General features: G+C 40.0%; 1 protein-coding gene across 5 annotated transcripts in view; it reads left to right on the forward strand.

Annotated features, from left to right (window-relative positions):
• The window catches only part of dync1i2a (dynein, cytoplasmic 1, intermediate chain 2a), a 61,028-nt gene that overhangs the window by 29,056 nt on the left and 5,680 nt on the right, over positions 1 to 26,292 (forward strand). For 3 of the 5 annotated variants that reach the window (XR_015498958.1, NM_001442074.1, NM_001442075.1), the window contains 9 exons: positions 8,557 to 8,643; positions 10,042 to 10,204; positions 10,291 to 10,390; positions 12,874 to 12,999; positions 16,493 to 16,639; positions 16,759 to 16,872; positions 20,061 to 20,194; positions 24,278 to 24,422; positions 24,511 to 24,651. Coding sequence is in view for 2 of the 5 variants with exons in the window: in NM_001442074.1 (NP_001429003.1) it covers positions 8,557 to 8,643; positions 10,042 to 10,204; positions 10,291 to 10,390; positions 12,874 to 12,999; positions 16,493 to 16,639; positions 16,759 to 16,872; positions 20,061 to 20,194; positions 24,278 to 24,422; positions 24,511 to 24,651 (1,157 nt within the window). In the remaining 3 variants the exon portion in view is untranslated. Of the gene's footprint in view, positions 1 to 8,556; positions 8,644 to 10,041; positions 10,205 to 10,290; positions 10,391 to 12,873; positions 13,000 to 16,492; positions 16,640 to 16,758; positions 16,873 to 20,060; positions 20,475 to 21,246; positions 21,352 to 24,277; positions 24,423 to 24,510; positions 24,652 to 26,292 lie in introns of those variants that run through there. The other 2 variants (XR_015498959.1, XR_015498960.1) reach the window with 1 other exon arrangement.

Here is a 26,292-nt window from a genome sequence, read left to right on the forward strand (position 1 = left end):
ACCAAAAGACTATTGCGCCGCGCCTTGCGCCACACTGCGCCGGGTGTATGATAGGGCCCTAAAAATCAAGGCATGATCGTATTTTATTTTGGTCTAATAAGCATAATCTAGAAGACTTTGCCTTTCATATAAGCCACTTCTGATACCAAGTAAACAACTAGAAGTCAAGTTATTATGTGTTGTTCCTAAAATTTGGATAGGCGGCTTGCATTCCACTACTGATAAACCTGAATATGTGAAAAGGCTCCAAATTGCAGAGTTATATTTGCCTTTATTTATTATATAGACTAATGTGCAGGACAGTTGCATGCCGTGCAGTTGAGTCTGTTCAAATTAATGTTCGCTATGAGCACAACGCTGCCCCGCTGAGCTGCGCACATCCCTTTGTTTCTTTTACAGTAGCAGCAGAAAAGCCCATAGCGAACAACCTGTTCATCGAGTCGCTCAGTGTGGTATTTACAGAGCTGCAGTTCACCCGGGACTCTTTCACAAACACACCCGCGTGGAAGTCAGTGAGCGCTCGGAGGTCTCTCTCCCTGTGTCTCCTATTCAGCGGACGGCCCGACGGACTCGGTGCACCTGCAGAGGACATCAAAGAGCATTAGTCTTGTTCTCGAACAACCTCTGACCCCATGGGGCGCTCGCATTAATACATTGTCCTTTGACAAAGGCTGCCGATTACTGGCCGCTCTCTCTGCGTTCGCCCTCCCCTCCCCCCAGCAAAAAGCTTTTATTTCTTGAGGGATACAAAAGCTATAATTGCTGCTGCTTTGAGATGAGGTGTCGATGGGAAGGGGATCTGCCATCAGGGTGAATTCTGTTAAATGTTTTTCTCTCGCTCTCTTTTTTTTCCTCGCTCTCCCCTCTGTGGGGTCACCAGGATCACTTGCTTTTCTCCAAATGGGCATTTTCGCTGGCAGGTGCATTACACCCCTTATTTTCAGATTGTCTTTTCCGCTGCTAATGCCTGGCAGGTTGATTGCTCGGGTCTGGCTGGAGGAGAAAGGGCCGCGTTGCGTTCGGGCCCCGGACTGAAAGACACTGATTACTGTTTTCCTCCGAGCCTGATTGAGGCCCTTGAAAGGAAAGATTTTAACCTTCTCTCCTCTCTCCTTGCTGAGTACGGGCCCGGCGCGAAGAGATGGCCCGTGTCATCAGAACGACTCCATAAACTCATCAGGGAGAAACCCCCCCTGCTCCAAAGCCGGCCCCTCCAGAGAGAACCGTGGACGCGTTTCTGATGTAAAATCTGACAGATGACATTATCATTTTGATTATTGCAGGAAAGGGCGATTTCACTCTCTATTGAAACAAGTTTTTCTGGTCATGCTAAAAAAAAACATGCTATTAGCATGGGCGTAGCGCAAGGCTTTCGTTTTGATTAACGGATAGCGGTGTTCGTGGGAAAATTAAAAAAATTATTTTTCCGAAAATTCAATTTCTTTTGCTTTAATTTGTTTTGAATATCATTAAAAGCATTCCATGAGGGCGTAAGCTGTAGCATGCAGCCAAAAATGTTCTGAATTTTTATTATTTTTTGACAATTGTTCATTTTAATTGGACTGCAGGAGTCCTACAGAATAATTCCAGTTGTTCTTGTGGAAATTTTGCTAATGATTTTAAACTTATTTTGAGAGCTGTGTTTCCAGTGACTAATGCTGGTTAGTGTTGTCACGATACTGGAATTCGGTACCAACCGGTACTGAAACTTTAAAAGCATCCATTTCCCACAAACATTTAAGCGCTGTGGAGCACGTTCTTAAACAGCGCTGATTTGCTATTGTTTTCATGTACTCAACAGAAATGACTGTGATTGGCCATAAGGGTCATCGGTTCACCGAACTCACTGCTAATACAGGGAGTGTTTCAAAATCAATTTAAAGATTAAAGAAATTATTTGTCCAAAAACTAAATTTATTATTTTTTTTAATTTGTTTTGAAAATAATTAAAAGCATTCCATGAAGTCGTAAGCTGTAGCATGTTGCCAAAATGTTCAGAATTTTACTTATTTTATTTCTATTTTTTATTTTAATTGGACTGCAAGAGTCATGCAGAATAATTCCAGTTGTTCTTGTGGAAATTTTGCCAATGACTTGAAACTTTATTTGACTTTATTAAACTTTTTCTCTATTCTCTATTCCCTGCTTTTGTTCACTAATATTATGCTGTGTTCACACCAGACACGGAACGCGCGGATAAATCGCGCTATTCGCGCGTAAATAGCCACGTGAACATTTGAGTTTACTCGCTTCATTCGCACGTCATACCCCGCTTCATTCGCGTGTCAAATTCACTTCAGAACAGATTCGCGTGATGGGCAGGGCTTCTGTCTGCCCGAAGACTCTAGCTTCATAGGTAAATGGCTAACATGGATTTTATGAAGAAAATAACAGTGTTTATGTGCTTTATGAAGACTGAAAAACAGCGTCGATACGTTTAGGGTCGTGTCTGAGTCCACTACATGCTTTCAGAGGTGCATCTAGCTCTGTGAGCTCATAAACTCCTCCAGAAACTTAACCTGGATGACGGAGGCTTTCAGCGGTGCTTCTGACTGAGCCAAGCCGAGTTTGATGACTTGTTGTCGGTGAAGGCTGGAGGATTTTCATCGGAACACTGACAACAGGTTCTACGTCACAATCACGCCCCCACAAGAGCAAGCTTCTGATTGGTTAACGCGGCGCGAATGTACGCTGAAGTTGAGATTATCGAAATCGAGAGATTCGCGCGAAACGCTCGTTAAGCACGTCAAACGCGCAAAACGCTCAATTCGCCCCGCGCCATTCGCGCAATTTGCGCCATTCGCACGTAACACGCCACAGGATGTCTATTCGCGCGTTTGCATTTACTTAACATGTGAATCACTCGCGCTTGACGTGCGTTCCGCGTTTGGTGTGAACGCAACATCAGAGTTAATACAATACTTCTAGTTTTTCACAATTTTTTTTGTGATTTTAGCGATTTAATAATGACTGTTTTTGTGGTGCTAAAAAAAAACAAAAACAACAACAACAAAAAAGTATAGACACAGATTAAAAACGGTAGGGATTAAGCCTAGGGAAGGTTGTATAACTCTTATTTTTACCCCCGATCTTACTTTCTCCTGTCCTCTACATGACATCATGTACCTCAATCTGGATATGCGTTAGAGCTTGCCCTACTGTAATACTTCAAAAACTTGGATTGCTGTATTACTCGTCAATGGTAGGGAAGCGTTTTCTCATGCCAACGTCAGGGAAAGAGTTCATCAAAATCATTTATTGATTCAACACAAATTATAATACCAGCCGTACATGTAAAGCACAAATGTTGTCCTTCAATTCAGTCACGTCCAGCGGCCATCATCATTGAACCAATCTCCATCATTATGGGCCCCATCATATACCTGACGCAATAAGGCGCAAGACATGTTTGCTGTGATTTGTTGCTATTTTCAGACCAACACAACCCTAATTTTCCCATTTTGCGCCTGTTCGGAAGTGTTGAGAAAAATGTTTTAATTTTTTAACATTTTTCATTTTAATTGACTTTTGCTGGATAGGATTGTCATGACACTGGAATTCAATATCAATCGGTACTGAAATTTTAAAAAACTTCCATTTCCCGTGGACCTTGTTCTTAAACACAGCAGATTGCCTATTGTGTTCACGTGCTCAACAGAAATGACTGCTATTGGCCATAAAGGTCATCAGTTTACCAAACTCACTGCCGTTTACTGAGTGTAACCACAGATACAGAGACACTGGCGCATTTCGATTAGCTGGTTTGTCTACAAGCTGACATACGAGCGATCTTCTGATGAATGGCTGCTTTAAAACACTCCAATGTCCCTGTGTATGTGAACCAATTTGCCATCGTTTGATAACAAATTAATTATTTGTAGGCTACTGGCCTATTTCAACTACCTGACCCGCTTGGTCTTTGTTTTACCCATAACCAAATCATAAATAAATAAATATTAGTTACACACAAATCACCACCTGTCAATCACTTTTTCCATGGGACTCTGGCATGAATAGGCAGGGTGATCTGTGTCATTATAATGGCGCCGACAAATTGGTTGGTAAAAAAAGCTGCACGACATGAGCCAACCAACAGTAACTGAGTACTGCTGAAATTACTAAGTACAAGCGTGAAAGCGAAAGATTGAAGCAGTGTACTGACGCTGTGACACGTTACCTAATAGATTCAAAAGACAGAAGAGTCATTAGATAGAGACAAGATTAATTAAATATCACGTTTAACAACTACAGTATAGTGAGACGCCATCCAGCGGTACATCCTTGATAAACTGTCCGACATGCACTGCTCTCTGGGGTTTTGTACTCAAAGCACTCGCTGACTGCTGGAGCTCAGACGCACACATACGCTATGACAGAGTGTGTGTGTGTGGGGTCACGTGATGTGCGTTTTCAGCTCTATAGTGTGGAAGAAGGGCTTTTCAGAAATGCTAGGTGAAACGCCAGTGTAGACGTGGATCGTTTTCGTTCTAAAATACCATTTTTAAAACTATTATGTGTTCGTATAAACGGGGTCTAAGTGTGTATTTTTCACGAGCAAGTTGAAGTTCACGATGGAGGCGGAGCCCAGCATCGTGATGTCTGTCGGCCATCCGCGATGAACGATTGCATCGTTTATCAACCCAACCTTACTGCACATCCATGATGCAAACCTCCTGTCCCACCACCTCCCAAAGGTGCTTTATTGGATTGAGATCTGGTGACTGGAGGCCATTCGAGGACAGTAAACTCATTGTCATGTTCAAGAAACTTGCTGCTGTAGCCCATCCGCCCCAAGGTTGGACATTTTGTGCGTTCAGAGATGCTCTTCTGCAGACCTCGGTTGTAACAAGTGGTGTATTTGAGTTACTGTTGCCTTTCTATCAGCTGGAACCAGTCTGGCCATTCTCCTCTGACCTCTGGCATAATTTGCGCCTACAGAACTGCCACTCACTGGATATTGTCTCTTTGTAAGTCTTGACCATGTCTACATGCCTAAATGCTTTGAGTTTCACCCATGTGATTGGCTGATTAGAAATTTGCATTAACGAGCAGTCGTACAGGTGTACCTAATAAAGTGGCCAGTCAGTAGATTTTTATTTATTATTTTTTTTGTGTATTTTAAGTTGGGATCATATTCATTATGAGAAAGAAAAACAATCAACAATTGTTACGCCACCATCACTACAGCCTACAACAAACACATCCCTACTATTTTCCATTTTGGAGTTCGATAAACTTGGCCTCCTTCCCTTTATATAACATTGAGGCCTTTATATAACATTGAGGCCTTTATATAACATTGAAGGCGATGAGCTCTGTGTGTGTGTGTGTGTGTGTGTGTGTGTGTATCTGTGTGTGTGGCTTACAGCTGGTCCGGGCAGTGGCTTCATTTAGCTGCTCATGTTTGGGGGTGAATAGCGGTCCCTGGACCCCCTGCCGACTCTCTAATTGCACGGACTTGTGTATCCGGAGAGAGTCTTGACTAAGAGCGGTCAGGCAGAAACCCCTGTGCCATCCCTGTGCCACCACACACACACACACAGAACCATCTGCCTGACACACACTCGCAGCCGTCAGCTGTCTGAGCCGCTGGCACCTGCTGCCCTGCGTGTGTGTGAGTGTGTGTGTGGGATGCGCTGCTCAATAGAGTCCCTGTCTCAATTACGCCAGGAGTCTGTTGGACGGGCTGTAGGTTAAGACCTCTTCAATGGCGAAGCCCCCTGTAGTTTGGCGAGAGGACACACTCTGGGATGTAGATGCAGTGTTCAAACACACTTCAGGCTGTTTTTGGGCATCTCAATGGAATAAACAGGCTGTCTGCAGACTTGGACTTGTCACAATTTCTTCATTAATCAGTCCATTTACTTTGCTTTTTCCACTTTTCAGGGTGTCCGCAGGGTCTTAAAAGGTCTTAAATCTCAAAATCAAAATGTTTTAAAAAGTCTCAAATTTATTAAAATATTGTGTTGTAGGTCTTCAATCTTTTTTAAACCGGTCTTAATTTTCCTCAATGTATTGCTACCCAATCTGGGGTGCATTTCCGAAAATTATGGCTGGCCAACTAAGATCTCAAGTTCCATCATTACAAAAGTTCATTGATTTGGCGTTTCCCAAATCCATCGTTCCAATGAACATTCGCAAACTGCGTGGCAAACTTGTAGGTTTCCAACTTCACCTCTAGAGCTGTAGTTAGAAGCAGAGTTCCTGGTTGTGTTCTATTCCCAGTTCTCCCCCTTATGCCCTATTCCAGTGGTTCCCAAAGTGGGGGTCGCAAGAAAATGACGAGGGGTCGCTTGGTAATTTCCAAAACTCAAATAAATTAAACTATTAGAATTACCATATTTTATTCATAACCCAAAGAAGATAGTTAAGGAGGAGCTAGAGAGGGTCTACTTTGAGGACTTAGAACATCTGGTGACATGGTGCGAGGAGAGCGAGGCTCCCTTTACACTAATACGGTTTAGTTTTAAAATGCGCAAGTTTTGCTATGGTTATGCCATCCGTCCACACTACGTCGGAGTTTTAGATCGCTGAAAACGGAGCATTTTGTAAACCCTAAAGAGGCCGTTTTCATTCTGTAACGCTGCTGCTCCATCTCAGGATGTACTCACGCTATGTACAGTTGCCTTGAACCGGGCCAAAGCATGCTTGTCCCCCCTCCCGTCTCGCCCGACGGCCCGCACTCACATTACGTGGTCAGAAGCACTCTTGCTCAGCACAGTGGGGATTTCTTCAGTTATATCATTTAGGATGCGGTGATACGCAGTCAGATACTTTGCCGAACAGCCACTTTTGACACTCATAAACAATCATAAAGTCATCGTGCTGCAGGAATTAGGAGGTTTGCTGAAGGTGCAGCTGTCGTACAGTGAGGGGTTTGCGTCTTTAATAAACTGCGGCAGTTTGCGTTCACTGAAAAGTAAGATTGATGAATAAATCCAGATGAAACAGTCCCTTAAAAGTCACGTCTCGCTTTCAGTTTCGGGCTTTGGCGCGTTTTGCACTCTCACACAAGCGTACTGTGCCAAAGCCCAAGTGAACCGCGCCTGAGCCCGATTTAGCGATCTTACACTTTTCAAACAATCAGGGAAACGGGCCTGGGCACGGTTCGGATAGCATAGTGTGAGTAGGCCCTCAGTGTGGATGGGGGAAAACAGAGACATCTGAAAACAAGGCGGGGCTGCAGCAGTCCGCCTATCTGGTTGGGGCTTTTTCTTCAATATGAAATAGCCTACACACAGCTCAGTCCTGCATCCTCTCCTTGTAAGTTCAGACTTTGCAGGTTTGATATGGAAAACAAACTCCTGAGGACACGTCGGGTAAATCTTCAAAGGGAACAGTGTACTTTATAACACAATTCGCATCATCCTGCAGGCTACGTTGTTTCATCTTAACAATAAAATGAAGACATGATATGAGGAGCTGCCTATTTTCATTTTGATATTAGCAACTTAACAGACAGCAGAAATGTGGAGGCGTCGTGTGGCTGCTTATTAATATGAGCGTCATCTTCATTCATTCATTCATTCATTGTCTTGTCGGCTTAGTCCCTTTATTAATCCGGGGTCGCCACAGTGGAATGAACCGCCAACTTATCCAGCAAGTTTTTACGCAGCGGATGCCCTTCCAGCCGCAACCCATCTCTGGGAAACATCCACACACACACTTGTACACTACGGACAATTTAGCCTGCCCAATTCACCTGTACCGCATGTCTTTGGACTGTAGGGGAAACCGGAGCACCCGGAGGAAACCCACGCGAACGCAGGGAGAACATGCAAACCAGCGACCTTCTTGCTGTGAGGCAACAGCACTACCTACTGCGCCACGGCCTCGCCACGTCATCTTCACTGTATGCATATTTATAACAAAACGGAGCCTATAACATTACTGCCTCCTTTAATCTTCATTGAAAATGAATGCCCTCTCTTTTGCTGAATATGCCACGGTTCTCAATATAATATTGAACCGCACGGTACGACTTCCACGGTTAAATACGCACTTGTGAATTTAAATATGTTAATGAGCTCTATTATGGTTGGTTGATTTCCCGGCGCATAGTTTACATTGTCCTGAGGCCAAGTTGTTTATCACTGAATAGGTGTTGATATGTAAATGCCGTGCTGATAATACATAATTAAAAAGAAGAGTGTTACGATGTTACTTAAGCTTCCTAGACACCAAGATACTAATTAAAATACAGCACTTTATTTTTCTTTCTTTAACAGAAACTGCTGCTTAATGTTTAGTTGCTGTATAGTAGAAAAAGTGTCAATTTACCCACTTTTACCTACTATAGATAGACAAAATGCCCCATATTGGTGTTCACATCAGATTATATTTGCAGATGTTTTTTTTAACAGCAATTATTTTTATTTTATTTTAATTTTCAAACAGGTTTGAAAGAATTAAAGGTTTACAAGAAATTGCATTTTTGGGTGAACTATCCCTTTATGCAGCATTACATTTATTTGACTCCTTTATGTATGTAAACATCACTCTTTAATTCTCTATTGTCAAATTAATGTGTGTGATCATCTTTTATTCTGTGTGCAGAGGAAGATGAAGAGGAAGAGACTCCAGCAGCACAGCCAGAAGCTGAGACCGAGAAGGAGAAACCAGAGGAGAAACAAGTGGAGGAAGGTATTATGTCACTCTTAACTCTTTGTGGATGAATGTCTTATGAATATTTGCAGTTTTTGTCACTAAGCTCTGATGTTTAAAAACAACTTCACTAACTTAAATCATTGGCAGCAGACTATTGAATTGTTGAAAGTTCAATGTGTGCAGGTTAGCGCATTTTAGTTCAAGCCATGGATGTATAACCACCATTACATTTTTAATATTCATTCAAGTAATTTTTTTTTACCTACATGCGCAGTTTGTGTGTTTTTTATTTCACATCTTTTTTTGTTGTAGAAGTTTTTGCTTAAAATAATTAAGTTTCTTGAATGGTTCAAATCTGCAACGACTAGAAAAACATGAAGCTACTAAAAGGAACATTCTAAAAGGACTAATTTTACAGCTCCCTTAAAGTTAAACAGATGTGTTTTAGCATTTTTTTAAATCCATTTAGCCAATATTTAGGTCTGGCGGTAGCACTTTTAGCTTAGCTTAGCATACACTATTAAATCAGATTAGACCGTTAGCATCTCGCTAAAAGAGAAAAGTTACCCTTCCTATTTAAAGCTTGACACTTCTCATGAACAATATTACACAGCACTGTTACCGAGCTAGGAACTATTTTCAGGCGCTGCATAATGTTAATGTTCCTGCTGCAGCCAATGGTATGGCAGCAAAATTCCTACAGTTTAGTTTCTAGCCATCTCGACATGCAAACTGCTCTTAGCATATGATGTAACAACAGAAGAGTCAAACTTTAAATAGAAAAATTATCAAAACTCTATTTTTGAAATGTTTGTGAAAGATGCTAATGGTCTAATCCGATTCAATGGTTTATGCTAAGCTAAAAGTGTTCTCCGCCAGAATGAGCGTATAGTTTTTAGCCATATCGGGCTAGAAAAAGGTCTCAGTACATGATGTATCTACAGAAGAGTCGTACTTTAAATAAGAAAATTATCAAACAACTTTTTTTTTTTCTTTTGAGCGAGATGCTAATGGTCTAATCCGATTCAATGGTTTATGCTAAGCTAAAAGTGTTCTCCGCCAGAATGAGCGTATAGTTTTTAGCCATATCGGGCTAGAAAAAGGTCTCAGTACATGATGTAACTACAGAAGAGTCGAACTTTAAATAGGAAAATTATCAAAACTCTGTTTTTGAAATGTTTGTGAAAGGTGTGCTAATGGTCTAATCCGATTTAATGGTTTATGCTAAGCTAAAAGTGTTCTCCGCCACAATGAGCGTATAGTTTCTAGCCATATTAGGCCATGCAGTATACATATTTTAATTGCCATGCAGTTATACATTAAATTGCACACAGAACTTTAGCTGACATTAGAATCAGAATTCAGCAGTTTTAAAGTATAAATGCACTTGTTTAATGCATTTACACATAGTTTCTGGTCTGTTTATGCGTGTAGCGCTGCCTCATGAGCTGACAGAGGAGGAGAAGTTACAGATTCTGCACTCGGAGGAGTTCATGGACTTTTTCGATCACAGCACACGCATCGTGGAGCGCGCTCTGTCCGAACACGTGGATGTTTTCTTCGACTACAGCGGCCGAGACATGGAGGAGAAGGAGGGGTAATAATCGGCATTACACACCTAAAACTAATCATCAAGCATTGCATATGCACTGTGTAATCGGAGATGCTTGTGTTTGTTTGTAGTGAGATGCAGGCTGGGACTAAACTGTCTCTGAATAGGAAGTTTGTTGATGATCGCTGGTCCAAACAGCGAGTGGTGACCTGCCTGGATTGGTCCCCACAGGTATGTGATTCATACATGTAAAAACTTCAAGTTCACTACCTGACAAAAGTCATGTCTTGATCCCAGTTGTAAAAGCAACAAATAATAACTTGACTTCTAGTTGATCATTTGGGAAAGTGGCAGAAGGTGGATTTTTCTGATGAATCTTCTGTTGATCTGCATCCCAATCATCACAAATACTGGAGAAAACCTACTGGAGCCCGCATGGAGACAAGATTCTCACAGAAATCAGTCAAGTTTGAAGGATCATGGTTTGGGGATACATTGGGTGAATGGCAACATCAACAGCCTGAGCTATCAAGACATTTGTGCTGCCCAATACATTACAAACCACAGGACAGGGCAAATTCTCCAGCAGGATAGCGCTCCTTCTCACACTTCAGCCTCTACATCAAAGCTCCTGAAAACAAAGAAGGTCAAGGTGCTCCAGGATTGGCCAGCCCAGTCACCAGAGATGAACATTATTGAGCATGTCTGGGGTAAGATGAAGGAGGAGGCATTGAAGATGAATATAAAGAATCTTGATGAACTCTGGGAGTCCTTTCTTCTTCATTCCAGATGACTTTATTAATCAGTGATTTGTGTCATGTCAGAGATGTATGGATGCAGTCCTCCAAGCTCATGATGGAGTCAGACACAATATTCATTCTGTCTCCACTGCAGCATTACTTTATATTCTATACTGGACATTATTTCTGTTCAGTGACAAGACTTTAATCTAAGCAAAGTCAAACCTTACTGTCCTGATTAAATCATTAAAAATCGAAGCATGATCATATTTTATTTTGGTAAAATAAGCGTAATCTAGAGGGCTAGAAGTCAAGTTATTTTTTGTTTTATATAAAGTGTATATATCTTCATATATTGATCATTTTTGTGTTATTTAGTTTTTTCTGAAACATTTAAACCCTTAATGACCTGAAATCAACCTAAAATCAAAATTGAATATTCTTATTTTTATATTATAAATGACTTATCTTTGTACTAATTATTATTATTTTTATTTCTTTATTATTAAAAGCAAACTCTTTCTTTTAAGCGTAAGATTACTTATTCACCTAACAGGAAGAACAGCCTAGTTCATGGTTTTTGGGGTCACCGATATTTTTCAGTTGTGTTCTGGGCTATTTGCAGTTTTCTATTTGCATGTGTTTTCTTAACGTGCAGCATGTTTGACCTCTCATTGTCTCCTGCAATTATTTATGTAAGGAATAAAAAATACCATTTCTGCCCATTTTTACAAGATGTAAAATAGGTCTTTGGCAGACTCCCTAGAGTGTGTTTGTGAAGTTTCAGCTCTAAATACACCATCAATATTGTTTTTAACTTTCTGAAACTGACCCTTTTAGGCTTTGATCCTAATTGTGGCGTTTTGGTGACTTCCGCTTTAAATTCAATTGAGATTGAGTTCTTTTCAAAAGAGGGCGGAGCTACAATTGCAGTAAGGTCCTATGCTAATGGGAGAGAGATGTGCTGCGTCCCAAATCGCATACTTATGCACTATTCTATGCCATTTTGTAGTATAAATAGTGTAAGTAGTGCGTTCAGACTGAAAACTCTAAAAATAATAAGTGCACTTTAATTACCCGGATGATGCACTCATTCAGCCACTAAAATGAAGTGTGTAATGATGGACACTTCACGCACTTAACGACCACAGGTTTGCTTACGTAGCGGAAGGGGCGGAGCTATCGGACGCACATGTTGGATAACTTTATTTATTTTGGATGGTGAAAGCAAAATTCTCCTACAAGAGTGATTATAGCGCCTCCCGATGGTGAATGTGGTTAAACTCACGGCAGGTATTATTTGATAATTCGGTTGTTTATGTCACTGATTTGGCAACCGTCAAACGTCATCAGGGAAACGGTTTGAATTTCCGCTTAGTAAAAAACCATAAGTGTGCCATTTGGGACGCCACTACATACATATACTATCCTGTTGAGTGTGTAAGTGCATAAGTACATAGTGCATGAGTGCATAGTGTATAGTGTGCCATTTGGGACGCAGCTATGGTCACTAGTGGCTGGGGCTTTCCCCCACTGATGACACGTGCAAAGGGAGAATGTCAATCAAAGTGTTTATGCAGATTGTTTTTATCAAGAGTGATTATAGCAAATAAAATTAAAACAATTTCGACAATTAGAAGCTGTTTATAATCACACAATGTTGCAACACAACTGTTTAAACCACATATAAAAGTGATTTTTGCATAATAGATCCCCTTTAAAACAGTGAGACATGAACATTTTGTTAGTATTTAGTTTGCATTTTCAATTACTATTTTTATTAACAAATTTAAATCTGCACAATGTCAATTATTTGACTTTTTCTAACATATCTGTAACAATACAAAAAGACAAATATTAGTGTATAATGTAGGTGGGTGACTCTTGGCCAGGATGAGCTGGAAGCCAGCAGTTCAGAGTTTTTCCTGTGTGCTAGAGGTGTTGTTTTCCTGAGCTCTACACATGTGTTCACAGTATCCAGAGTTGCTGGTTGCCTCTTACAACAACAACGAGGAAGCTCCGCATGAGCCTGACGGAGTGGCTTTGGTCTGGAACATGAAGTACAAGAAGGCCACACCGGAATATGTCTTCCACTGTCAGGTACGCACACACACCTGCTTTCAATCAGCACTGACTCACTCCTCGCTCTACACACACCTCTTCAAGTAAACATGATTGTCATATACAAACACCTTCACACAGGCAAGAGATCGCATGGGTGGGCTGAAGAGTTCTTTTTATGAATCTTTCTGTCTCTCTCTCATTTCTTTGCACAGTGATTTCACTCTGTTGGTGTTCATACATACACTTGTACTGCTATCCTTATGGGGACTTCTCATACACGTGATGTTTTTTTTAGAGTACAAAATGTATATTCTCTCCCCCTACCCCTAAACCCAAACCTCACAGGAAGCAAAAAATTTTAAAACAATTCATTCTGTGTGATTTATGAGCTGTTTTCTTCATGGGTACCAAAAAATGACCTAATTTACTGAAATTGCTATAATTGTGGACACATTTGGTCCCCACAACATCAGTAATAAAAGGTACATGCACACTGGGGGTTGAACGACTTGACGTTGACTAGTCACTTCTGATGACATAGAGAGATATATGGGGGACTACCTGTCAAAAAGTTTGATGGATAGTAGCCCCTCCCTTTAAGGCGGCACTTCCAGTTTAAGTCACGCCCTCTTTTATATAAACTTTAATATTCCGGTAATTAGATTCTTATCAGTTTTATATAAATTATGATTCCGGTAATTCAAATGTAATCAAACAGATTTAATTTAATATTATAATATCGGTGATTCAATTCTAATCAAATTAATTAAATTATTTCTGTTTTTAGAACTATTTTATGTTTTAAGTATTGATAGAATTTATATTATTATAATTATAATATCTAAATTATATTATTATATATTTAATATTTATATTATATTATATACTATTATATTAAATTATTGTATATTATATCTTATATTCTATTATTATATTTTATTATTATATTAAAATATATTGTATTATTAAATTATGTTATATTACATTGTATTGTTATATATGTTCCGACAGCTTAAAACACATTGCAAAAACAATGCGACATTATCACTGACTGATTTTAGTGCAAAACAAATGCAGTCAACACTTTTATTTCTGTAATAATGCAACATTATTCCCCAGGCTAATTTTACTGCTTAATAAATTGCTCAGATGCGTATTTTACCACTATGATGGTGCGTGCTAGAAAGCTGCTCCAAATCCTGCTTAAGTCAGGCATTTTTTGCGGTTATTAGCTCATCTTAGTTATCAGATGTCTCCTCGCTGCACATCTCCATCGCGTTCTTGCGATTATTAAAACTAATTATTAAAACTAAAAATTGAAATTATTAAAACTAATCATTGCGTGATCATGGCTTTTTCTCTCAGAAGGTTTTGTCAGTGTTTGCTTGTGTGTTTGTGAAGTGTTGCTGTGTGTTTGGCCTGAGGGGATGCGCTGTGGACAGCCTGAGTAGAACCACATGTGCTGCCCTAAGGAACCGACACACACACACACACACACACACACACACACACACACACACACACACACACTCACATACATGCACAGAGATGCGGAAAACTGCTCATTCATCCACACACACACACACACTCAGAGGTGTGAACTTGTAATTTTTTCCATCTCATAGCTAAGTGTGTTGGGGCAGAGAAACTTTCCCCAGTGGCGAGTGTGTTTTTCTGCTTTTTTAGCAAATAACAAAAAATCAGCATTGTTGGGTTGGGTCTTCATTATTCTTTTACATCAGACTCTACTTTGACACTTTATTGTGGATTTATACAACCACCGGCCACTATATTAGGTACACCTTTCTAGTACCGGGTTGGACCACGTTTGCCTTCAGAACTGCTTAATCCTTTGGGGGCGTAGATTCAACAAAGAAAATTGAGATAGCATCACGCAGTTGCTGCAGATTTGTCGGCTGCACATCCATGATGTTGATCTCCCGTTTCACAACATCCCAAAGCTGCTCTATTGGATTGAGATCTGAGGCCTTTTGAGTACAGTGAACTCATTGTCATGTTCAAGAAACCAGTCTGAGATGATGCACGCTTTCAGATGTGGCGCGTTATCCTGCTGGATGTCACTTTGAATGGGTGACGTCAAGTGTTGCCGAACTGCGTTGTGGATTCGTCGGCGCTTTTTCAGTGGCGTTGTTTGCTGCAGGAGTTGGGAATTTCTCAACTTTTCAAGCGGCAATGGAGGCGTCAGCCAATCAATTGCTTTATGCAAATACACCAGCTCGCCCGATTCACATGGGGCTTCAGTATTAACGCTTGACAGAGGACATGTATGAAGTTGAGGCGTACGCAATCATCATAGCAGCATCAGCCAACAAAGTTAGTCTGTAATCGACAACTGTCTGGGCTGGTGTATTTGCATTTGCATAAAGCAATCTAATTGGCTGACACATCCGTTGGCGCTTAAAAAGTTGAGAATATCCCACCTTCTGCAGCGAACAACGCCACTGAACTGGCGCTGACCGATCCACAATGTAGTTTGGCAATGCCTGACATCACCCATTCAAAGCGACGCCCCGTGTGAATGGGGCATAAGCAGCATTTAAATATGAAAGCGTTTTCAAAAAGCTCTGTTTACAGTGCTTGAAATCTCTGGCGTAGTGTGGAAGGAAGGCATTACCGTAGCAAAACTTTCACGTTTTAAAACTAAAGCGTATTAGTGTAAGGGAAGCCTGAGTCCGTGTGCATCACTCAATGCATCTGGAACCATCGCCGCCCTCACCAAGTCCCCCGACAGGGGCTACAGTTACATTAGTGCAGGGTATACTTAATACAATCCTAAACAACTGACGAGACGGCTGCTGTACCTCATGCATTGTAGTAGTAATCTGCCAGGATACTGCTCCAACACCCCTGCCGTACATCCAGTCCTGGTAGTCCAGTTCAGCTGTTCCCTCAAGGCAAGACCATGTCTTGGGACTTGAACAACAGTATTTAAAATAAGCATGCCATGCAGGTAGGCCACAGCAGCTAGAAAACAACAAAGCCAGCTCAGGTGTAGGTGTTTTTCGCCATGCTTTGATAGCATTATGCTCTTCAACGTTTTTATTTTGTTGTCCAAACACTAATTGTCCCGTATTATAGCGCGCAGTTCCACATGAAACGGTAGCAACACTATATTTGCAGTCAAGCTGGTAAAAACAGACTTGCAGACGTCTGAGAACCCAAATATCTGATATTTATCTTCAGCAGCGCTTCACAGCTACATATGGCTGCCAGCATCTTTCCCTTCACGACCTTTCCATTAAACAAAAAATATGCAGGGGGGTCTGATAATTCAGGAGGGCTAATAATTCTATTTATATATGTATATGATAGCTATAAATAACACAGTTCTAGTGTTTTTCGGATATTAAAATAAACACAAAACGTACATATTGTGCCTTTTTATGTGCCATGATTAAAAAATTGTTTATACAGAGACGTTAATTATTATAAAGTACAACAATTAAAAACATTGTTTAATTTTATTTAATCAGTTTTAATTGAATGTCTTTCTTGCTCTCTCCTCTAGTCTGCAGTCATGTCTGCAGCATTTGCAAAGTTTCATCCTAATCTGGTTGTCGGTGGCACTTACTCAGGACAGATCGTCCTGTGGGACAACAGAAGCAACAGACGCACTCCTGTCCAGAGGACGCCTCTGTCCGCTGCTGCACACACGGTACATGGCATCATCACACACACACACACACACACACACACACACACACACATACACACACACACACAAATATAATTTATTTTTCGACTCTTACCTAACTGTTGTGTTTCTCCGTCCAGCACCCCGTGTACTGTGTGAATGTGGTTGGCACCCAGAACGCTCATAACCTCATCAGCATCTCTACTGATGGAAAGATGTGCTCCTGGAGTCTGGACATGCTGTCTCAACCACAGGTACCCATAATGCTCTGATACAAAATCTAACACACTGGTGGGAGTTGGGAGTAATGCATTACAAACGTATTGTGATTGTATTTGTATATTCTTTTAAAGCATATATACATACATGTGTGTGTGTATATATATATTTATATATATATATACATACACATTTAAAGCATAAGCAATATACAGTAACACATTACTAATGATGCTTTTGTAATATTATGACATATTTAAAGGTGACTTATTATGCCCGTTTACAAGATTTAAAATAAGTCTCTAATTGTGTCTCTATAATGTGTGGGTGAAGTTTTAACTCAAATTAACACACAAATAATATTTTATAACTCTTTGAAACTGACCCTTTTATGCGTTGAACTTCATTTTGGTGACTGTCACTTTAAATTCAAATGAGATTGTGGGATTTTCAAAAGAGGGCGGAGCTACAAATGCTTGTGTGCCAGCATAGTGGCAGATTCAAACACAAGACTAAAGTCCTATGCTAATGACGGAGAGATTTTCAGCAGTGGACAGGGCTTTCCCCCTTGTTTGGAAAGGTAGACATGCTCTTCAGTGTTTATTTTGATGTAAGCAATTTAAAAGTAATACAAAAGTTTTGTAACGCATTTCACTTTAGAGACCGTAATAATGTGACACAGTGTTCTAACAACATGTGACGCGACAAGATTCCAGCAATAAGCAATTTGGCTGTCTACACGAACACAACACAACATGACAGAAACATTTAAAAACCAGCCTCTGCACTCCCAACGAAATGGCGAAAGCTTTTAAGCTAATTAATACATATTAAAGCTCTTTAACGTTATTAATTGGCCACTGAGTGACTGATGTGGTTGGAGTCACAGTTCTGCCTTTCATTTTCAAACTGTCTGCTAGTTATTTTATTTTCAAGAGGTGAACTCTCTGCTGCTTCTTTCATAAACTGTTATTTAAACTCAGATTGGTAGCATCTAACATTGAATAAAGCCCGTAATCAGTACCTGAGGATAATCATTGTTATAGTAGTTTATGCTGCAGCATATTTTTGGTGCAATGTCGCGTAAAATAGAAACTGATGGTTGGGACATAATTTCCTTTCATGGTAGAAAAGATATATTTTTTGTGTGTCACTGTTTCATGTTGTTTGGTCATGGGTAATGTAATTAATTACATTTAAATGACAGTAACTAATATTCTAAAATGTGTTGCAAAATTTTTAAGGACTCTGATAACCAGCACAATCAAAAATCAAGCAGTTTTTAAAGGGCCATGACACCCGCCACTTTCGGTACAGGTCCACCTCAGAATTTTTTCAAAAGATGCATCATAATGGGCGTGGAGCTCTGTGAGCAAAGGGCAGGAGTGGGCGTGGCCAGCAGAGCCATGGAGAAGGAGGGGAGCGAACAACTGTTGTCAGTCGGTTCCCAAAATGAGACACAAACCGTGAGGAGACCCATGAGTTTATAGTTTATGAAGTTAAATACAAAGAAATAAACAGTAATTTAATGCCCTGCTACATATGTTATTCGTAATTTCATATACAGATAACCACAATTTACAACCCAAGCTCATTCTGGAAACGTTTCTGGAGACCGCGATTTACGTGGCCGGAGGTACGTAAGGCCGCATTTAGTTTTTTTCGAGCGAACGTTGCGGGGCGGTGTGGCGCCGCTCTGCTCCTCCTCTTCGCGCTTGCCGGCCGACGGCTCGCCTCCGAGTGGATGGCTTTCCCGATGCAACCAGTTTGTCCGCTTAGCTCACATTGTGCGTCAGCGGAGCGGAGGCCCCGGAGAAGGAGGAGGAGGAGCCGACCGCGGGGACGACGACCGGGATCGAGTCCGGGGAACAGCGGTTCCGGAAATCAGGTAAGATGAAAAACAGAATCCGAAAAATAAGGGCGAGAATGCGGCGGGATCTGAAAACGCGGTCGAAATCGAAGACGAGGGCTTTTGCTTTTTTTTTTTTCTGGACGGCTTTTGCAAACCGTCGCTTGGGTTTAGGGAAGGAGGAGAAGGAAGAGGAGGGCGGCTGTGTCGGCCGATCCGGCGGCTTTTCGCGCGAGAACAGCGCGGGCGCGAATGGCAGCCTCTCCCGGATCCGCGAAAAGAAAAACTGCTCGAATACGTACCTCACGGGACGTGAATCGCGGTCCGCAGAAATGTCCGCGGGGCTACGTTTCCACAATGAGCCCGGGTTGACAATTTATATGATTATAAAGATAATCGTGTTTATATAAACATTATAAATGAGGACTTCTCCCTCAATCCCCGGGTCTGAATGCAGACTCAGTGCAGCAGGTCTCTTTCTCTGTCTATTTTAACCATTAGCCCTGCTGGTAATCTGAAGGATTTAGGCGAACACAGCAGCACGGCGATGTGTCTAAATGTGAACGAACTCCTGATAAAAGACAACGTCCGCCATTCTCTAATTCTCGTGCTGCTGTACTGACAAAAATGCTTGCTGCACACAAACAGCTTTGCTGTATCGGCCCTGACAGCATCGCGGGGAAAAACATGCAACAAACCCCGTGGATCATGGAAACAAAACACATAAGACCCTTCATGAACAGGTAACAACTGTGTGCCGTGCATCCGTGGGTGCATCTCACCCTGTCATCAACGTGTCTCACAGCTTGGCACTGGCAGGTCTGGCTTGCCTTCGGAAAGCACGTGCAGTCATGAATAATTAGGAAACCGACGCGTCATCTTTGCACTTGCAGTTTTGCGCTACGTCACCGATTTTGCTCCGCCTCAAAAATCATTTTAAACCCGGAAGCTAAAATTAGCTAACAAAAGCTCAAAATTATCCAATTTTCCCCACAATTAAAGCTGACAGGTGCTAACATTGTCTTCACTGATGCTCAACTCATGAAAATCTGTTAAAATCTCAAAAAAAAGTACTCGAGGGTTTCGTGAACCTTTAAAGACTTGCTTACTAAAACAGTAAAAAAAAAACGAAGTGCCAAGAGAAGTGATTTGCTGGCTTCAAAATCACAAAAAAGCCCCATCGAGAACCACAAGTTCTTCCCTGCTGCTCAGCCTCGAGTTTCCAAAAACCAAAGCCAAGCCGCAGTGTCAGATGTTAATGATTGGTAAAACGCTGTCTGAATTTATATTGTGCCTTGAGTGAGGCTATTGGCCGTGGTGTTCATTGTGTGTGTGTGTGTGTGTGTGTGTGTGTGTGTGTGTGTGTGTGTACAGGACAGTATGGAGCTGGTGTTTAAGCAGTCTAAATCGGTTGCAGTCACCTCCATGTCCTTTCCTCTGGGGGACGTTAATAACTTTGTGGTGGGAAGTGAGGATGGATCCGTGTACACAGCCAGTCGACATGGCAGGTAAAATGCAACGCATTGAACAACATACAGTTGAAGTCAGAATTATTAGCCCTTCTGTATATTTTCCCCCAATTTCTGTTGAATTGGAGAAAGACGCATTTCTAATCGTAATAGTTTTAATAACTCATTCCTATTTATTAATTTAATACTAAATTATTAATTTTAATTAATCAATTAAAATTAATCGAGAAATATTGCTTAAGCCAGGGGTGTCCAGTCTTCAACACACCTCCCTGGAAGTTTTTAGTATACCTAGAAAGAGCTTGATTAGCTGGTTCAGGTGTGTTTAATTGGGGTTGGAACTAAAATATGCAGGACACCGGCCCTACATGGACGAGTTTGGACACCCCTGGCTTAAGGGGGGTAATAATATTGATCTTAAAATGTTTTTTTTTTTATTAAAAACTGCTGTAATTGTAGCCGAAATAAAACAGATAAGACTTTCTCCAGAAGAAAAAATATAATAGGAAATACTGTGAAAATGTCCTTACTCTGATAAACATAATTTGGGAATAAAATCACAGGAGGGCTGTGTTAATATTTTAATAATATGCAGGTAATAAGCCAGTAGTAAATAGCGTGAATTGTGACTTAAACTGAAGTGTTACTATATCAACACCTTAGAATTAAAAGGTTCTGTCTGACATTTTTGTCGAAATTGAGTTATTGACATATTCTTATTAAATGACAACTTATTTACATTATGTGATGTTTTTTATAAGTTGTTTACATTTTAAGACTTTTTATTTAAAAAACAAAAATGGTTTATCTACAAAGTTGAACTCTAGCTTCGCTTTATAAGATTCTTTCTGTGAGCCAATCATCATTTTCAAAGCACGCACGAGGACCAATCAGGATCAGCTTTCTTTGTCATTTCGCCGGACTGCTCCATGGACAGCGGGACAGACCAGAAAGACTAAATCACATGAAATCAGAGTTGACTAAAAATGACGCACCACACAAAATTGAGATGTGTGCAAATGTGATGATTTAGAAGCACTTCTTGACATTGTGATCCATTCATTCATTCATTCATTTTCGTTTCCATTTAGTACCGTTATTAATCTGGGGTCACCACAGCGGAATGAACCGCCAACTTATCAAGCATATGTTTTACGCAGCGGATGCCCTTCCAGCTGCAACCCATCTCTGGGAAATACTGTATATTATATATTTATATTTATTTGTATAAATATATTTATTTGTTTACATATAGTCAGTGAAACGCTTTTCAGAAAACTCATTTGATCATCGTCTGTTTCTTTTAAAGTCTTTAAATTTAATATTTAGCCTTGAAGGGCAAATACTTAATTTAATTTATGGGGCATATAGTTCAATAAACATAATTCAATCAGCATAGTTTTTTTAAATAATTCAAAAAGCATAAAATGTAATAAATTTTAACAAATTAATTAGATAAAATTACCATCTGGACTGGAAAAAAATGTTTAGCACAGCCTTGTATGATTAATTTGAACAAGAAATAATATTCATTCTAAAACACAAATACATGTTATAGAAAGTGTTGGGGAAATCATTGTGTCTTGATGAATTTCTGACGAATGTATTACTCTCATTTATATGCTTTTTTGAGTGATTTCAGTATTATTATCTATTATATTATTACCCATACCTGTGGCATTTTTATCAGGTATGTGTGCTTTGGTAAATAAAAAAGTCATTCTGTGCAAATGCAGTCAGAGATGAGAAGATAAATTAGAAGAGCAGCATTAATGTCACATAGAGGGTTGATTTATGGAAGCAAGGCGAAAAGGAGACCTGCGTTCTGTTCTGTAACTCATGATAAAGCACACCTGCACGTGCACCCACACTCACTTGTACTGACATCTAAAGAATTATGAGCACTTATGAACTTCAGCTGAACTTACAGTTGACAGTTCAGTGGACAGTGAACAAGATATATTGTTGAGCATTGTTTTTTGGCTGAGTCATCACTTTTGAAACAGGAAGGAAAGACCTTAACTGGACATGGGTAAGACCCCTGAAAGACCATGAGATTCTATTGGTGGCGGGCACCTGAGAGATTTAAGATCCCATTAGCGGAGAAGACTTCGGAGATCTCAGACTTTGTCATTTTTTGAAAAGTTTGACTTAGAGACTTAGAATATTTTTGCAGACCAGAATCTTTTTTCCACAACAAAAGCAAAACTGTAACTTTCTCAAGCATCAACATAGGTACAACACCAACTTATACATTTTTGGTTGTATGTCTTGAAAAGCAATGCTTTAATGAATGATCTGCCAGCTAGAACCTTATAATTCCAAGTGGAAAATGACGTTTCAGAATGAGAAGGTTCTATCTGCATTTACCCTGGTTTATTTATTCCAACTTGCAAATGTAAAAGAACTTTTATAATTTACATTTAGAGAACCATTAGGGTCTCTGTCCTGTTAATGTATGAAAGAGAACTGTTACACACGTTGTTTGCTATATGGAATGCAAAATCTTTGAAGCTCAATATCTCAAAATCATTTAGAACGCAGATAGAACCCTATAATTCTAAGGTGACGATATATAGGATGTTATATATTGTTAAACATGAATATGTGTGTGTGTGTGTGTGTGTTTATGAATGGGATGTAGTGTTTGTGTGTGCTGTGATGATCTGACGGAGTGAATGTTTCCTCTTGATCTGTGATGCTGTGATTATCTCATCCTCTACACACACACTCAGCGTCTCTCACACACTGTTTACCTCTCACTGTAATGAGCTCACACACTCAGCAGTGTGCGTGTGTGTTAGTTGACGTGGAGTGTGAACTGACTACTGGAAATATGCTGATGGGTAAAACTCTTTCTGTGTTTGTGTGGTTGTGATTGTGTGTGTGTGTCTGTGTTTGTGTGGGTGTGTGTGTGTTTTTGTGTGTGTTTGCGTTTCTGTGGCTGTGTGTGTGTGTATGTTTGTGTGCTTTTCTATGTGTGTTTGTGTGTGTGTTTATGCTTGTGTGTGTTTTTGTGTGTATGTTTGTTTTATTGTGTGTGTTTGCATTTCTGTGTGTGTGTTTGTTTCTGTGTTTGTGTATATTTGTGTGTGTCTGTGTTTACATGCATATGTGTGTGCGCGTGTTTGTATGTATGTGTGTGTGTGTTTGTATGTGTGTATATGTTTGTGTCTGTGTTTATGTGTTTCTCTGTGTGTATGTGTGTGTTTGCGTTTTTATGTGTATGTGTGTATATTTGTGTTTGCACTTCTCTGTGTGTGTGTGTGTGTGTGTGTTTGTGTTTGTGTTTGCGCGTGTTTGTTTCTGTGTATGATTTTTGGTCGTGTTTCTGTTTCTGTCTGTGTGTTTATGCCTGTGTGTTTTTGTGTGCATGTTTGATTTTTTTGTGTGTGTTTGCATTTCTGTGTATGTGTTTTTGGATCTTTGTGTGTGTCTTTCTGTGTGTGTATGTGTGTGTGTCCGTGTTTCTCTGTTTGTGTTTGCTTGCGTCTGTGCATGTTTCTGTGTGTGTTTGCATGCATATGTGTGTCCGTGTTTGTATACATGTCTGTGTTTGTATATGTGCGTGTGTGTGTTTGTGTCTATATGTGTGTTTATGTTTGTGTATGTGTGTGTTTGTGTATGTTTTTCTGTGTGTTTCTGCTTGTGTCTTTTTTGTTTGATTTTATGTGTGTGTTTACAATTGTGTGTGTGTGTGTGTGTGTGTGTGTGTTTGTTTCTGTGTTTGTGTATGTTTGGTTGCATCTGTGCATGTTTCTGTGTGTATTGCATGCATATCTGTGTGCGTGTTTGTATGTGTGTTTGTGTTTCTTTTTGTGTGTGTTTGTGTCTTATGTGTGTGTGTGTGTGTTTCTGTGTTTGATTCTCTGTGTGTGTGTGTGTGTGTTTGTGTGGGTGTGTGTGTTTGCGGTTTTGTGTGTGTTTTTATGTCTATGTGTGTGTTTGTTTCTGTACGTGTGTGTATGTTTACGTGTGTTTGCATGCCATACATGTGTGCATGTTTTTGCGTGTTGGTATTTATGTGTTTATGTTTCTGTGTGTGTGTGTGTTTTTGTTTGTGTGTATGTATGTATGTATGTTTGTTTGTGTGTGTGTGTGTGTGTGTGTGTGTGTGAGCAGTCGTGCAGGGATCAGTGAGATGTTTGAGGGTCATCATGGTCCAATCACAGGCATTCACTGTCACACAGCGGCTGGACCAGTGGATTTCTCCCATCTCTTCCTCACCGCCTCATTTGATTGGACGGTGAAACTCTGGAGCAACAAGGTAACTCAACAGTCCTGCACATCCGTTTCTGCTGTCCTTCAATGATCCTTCAGCTCACTCTGTCCCTCTCTGTCTCTCTGTGCTGTAGAATAATAAGCCGCTGTACTCGTTCGAGGATAACTCAGATTATGTGTATGATGTGATGTGGTCTCCGGTGCATCCGGCTCTCTTCGCATGTGTGGACGGACTGGGACGCGTCGACCTGTGGAACCTCAACAATGACACAGAGGTAAAACAATTAAACATTAGAGCTCATAATCACAGTTTTGTCTACTGCGTACTGTAAAATACATCGGGAAATATAGTTGGAGTTCTAAATTTAACGTAAAGGTAACAATTAAATTTACGTAACAATTCTCACCATATATTACTGGCTTATTACCTGACTATTATTAAGATTTGAACCATTCATTAGCACTTATAAAGTATGATCTTAATGTACATGTCTTGTCCTAGCCAATATCCAAATTTAAACAATACTACTATTAAACTATTTATAAGTAGCTAATTAGTAGTTTATTGAGCTAAAAGCCTTGGCTAAAGGGTTGTTAATAGCATCAATTGTACATTAAAGTAAATTAACTAAAAGTAAAGATATCAAAAGTACATACTTAATAGTCGATAAGGTTCCTTAGTTGATGTATTTACCAAGAATGAACAATGTTTAAACAGCATTTATTAATTATAAGCCCCTTTCACACATACAGACCTTAAAATTCCGGTAATTTTCCGGAAAGGTCTGTATGTGTGAACAGGCCCTTTTTGAAAATACCGGTAAATTCGTTCTGGCTATTTTCCGGAAAGAGAAGTTGTAACATTACCGGTAATTTGCCGGAATGCTGCGCTGTGTGAATGCAGAAGGAAGATTGCCGGAAAGAGCGCGTGCACGTCTAGAACGTGCTGACGTGAGACGTCTGCTTTAGCCAATCACAACAGTCAGACGCATTCTCGTCCGCGCGGTTTATGAGAATAAAAGCCTTTGAATATTTTCCCAGACGCGTTTAGCTGCTAGAAGTTTGTCAGGTAACGATTATATGTTCTTCTTAATGCCAACTGTGTAAATAATCATCGATAAGATGCTTATGATAAGCCGCTGTTTACCTTCAAGCTTTGCGTGTGCCTGTGAAACAGCCTGTAAGTGCCAGCACACACACATATCATGCACATCTCGACATGCGAAAGTGATCCTCCATATGTTTTCATCGAAGTTGTTCACAATATTGATCATCCATAGAGTTTGTAATGTAGTCAAATGTTTACAAATACAAGCGCAGCCGTTTAAGGCTCATTTGTGGTGAATGATGTCAGAATTTACCGGTAATTTGGAATGGATGTGTGAATGCTCTTTTCTGGAAAAATTTTTAAACTTCCTCGCCTGTGTGAACAGCGCTTTTTTGAATCTACCGGAAAAAGTAATTCCGGAAATTTTCCAGATATTTACCGGTATCACTGTGTGAAAGGGGCTATAGTTTAGCATATACATTATTAAAATACAAAATTGTGCTTGTTAGCGTGAACTAACAATGAATAACTTTTATTTTTATTAACCAGCGGTTACAAAAAATAATAAACGCTTTTAATAAATTAATTAAAAGTTTTTAAATGCATCAATAAAACAGTTTGAACTGATTGATAGAAATTAATCAGAAATCCAGAAGTTGCTCTGAAATGTTCAATATTGCAATAGCAGTCTAACTAGAGGTGCACTGATTGCAATTCTCTTGGCCGATTCCTATTTCCAATTTACAATTATAATTATTAATAATAATCATAATGTTAAATAAACATCAGTTCTCTCAAACTGCATTAACATAATTTTTATTTTATTTTTTATTTATTTATTTTTTTTTACAATTGTTCACTGTCTAAC

The sequence above is a fragment of the Danio rerio genome, chromosome 9 (assembly GCF_052040795.2).
Source record: "Danio rerio strain M-AB ecotype USA chromosome 9, GRCz13ab, whole genome shotgun sequence".
Taxonomy (NCBI): Eukaryota; Metazoa; Chordata; class Actinopteri; order Cypriniformes; family Danionidae; genus Danio; species Danio rerio.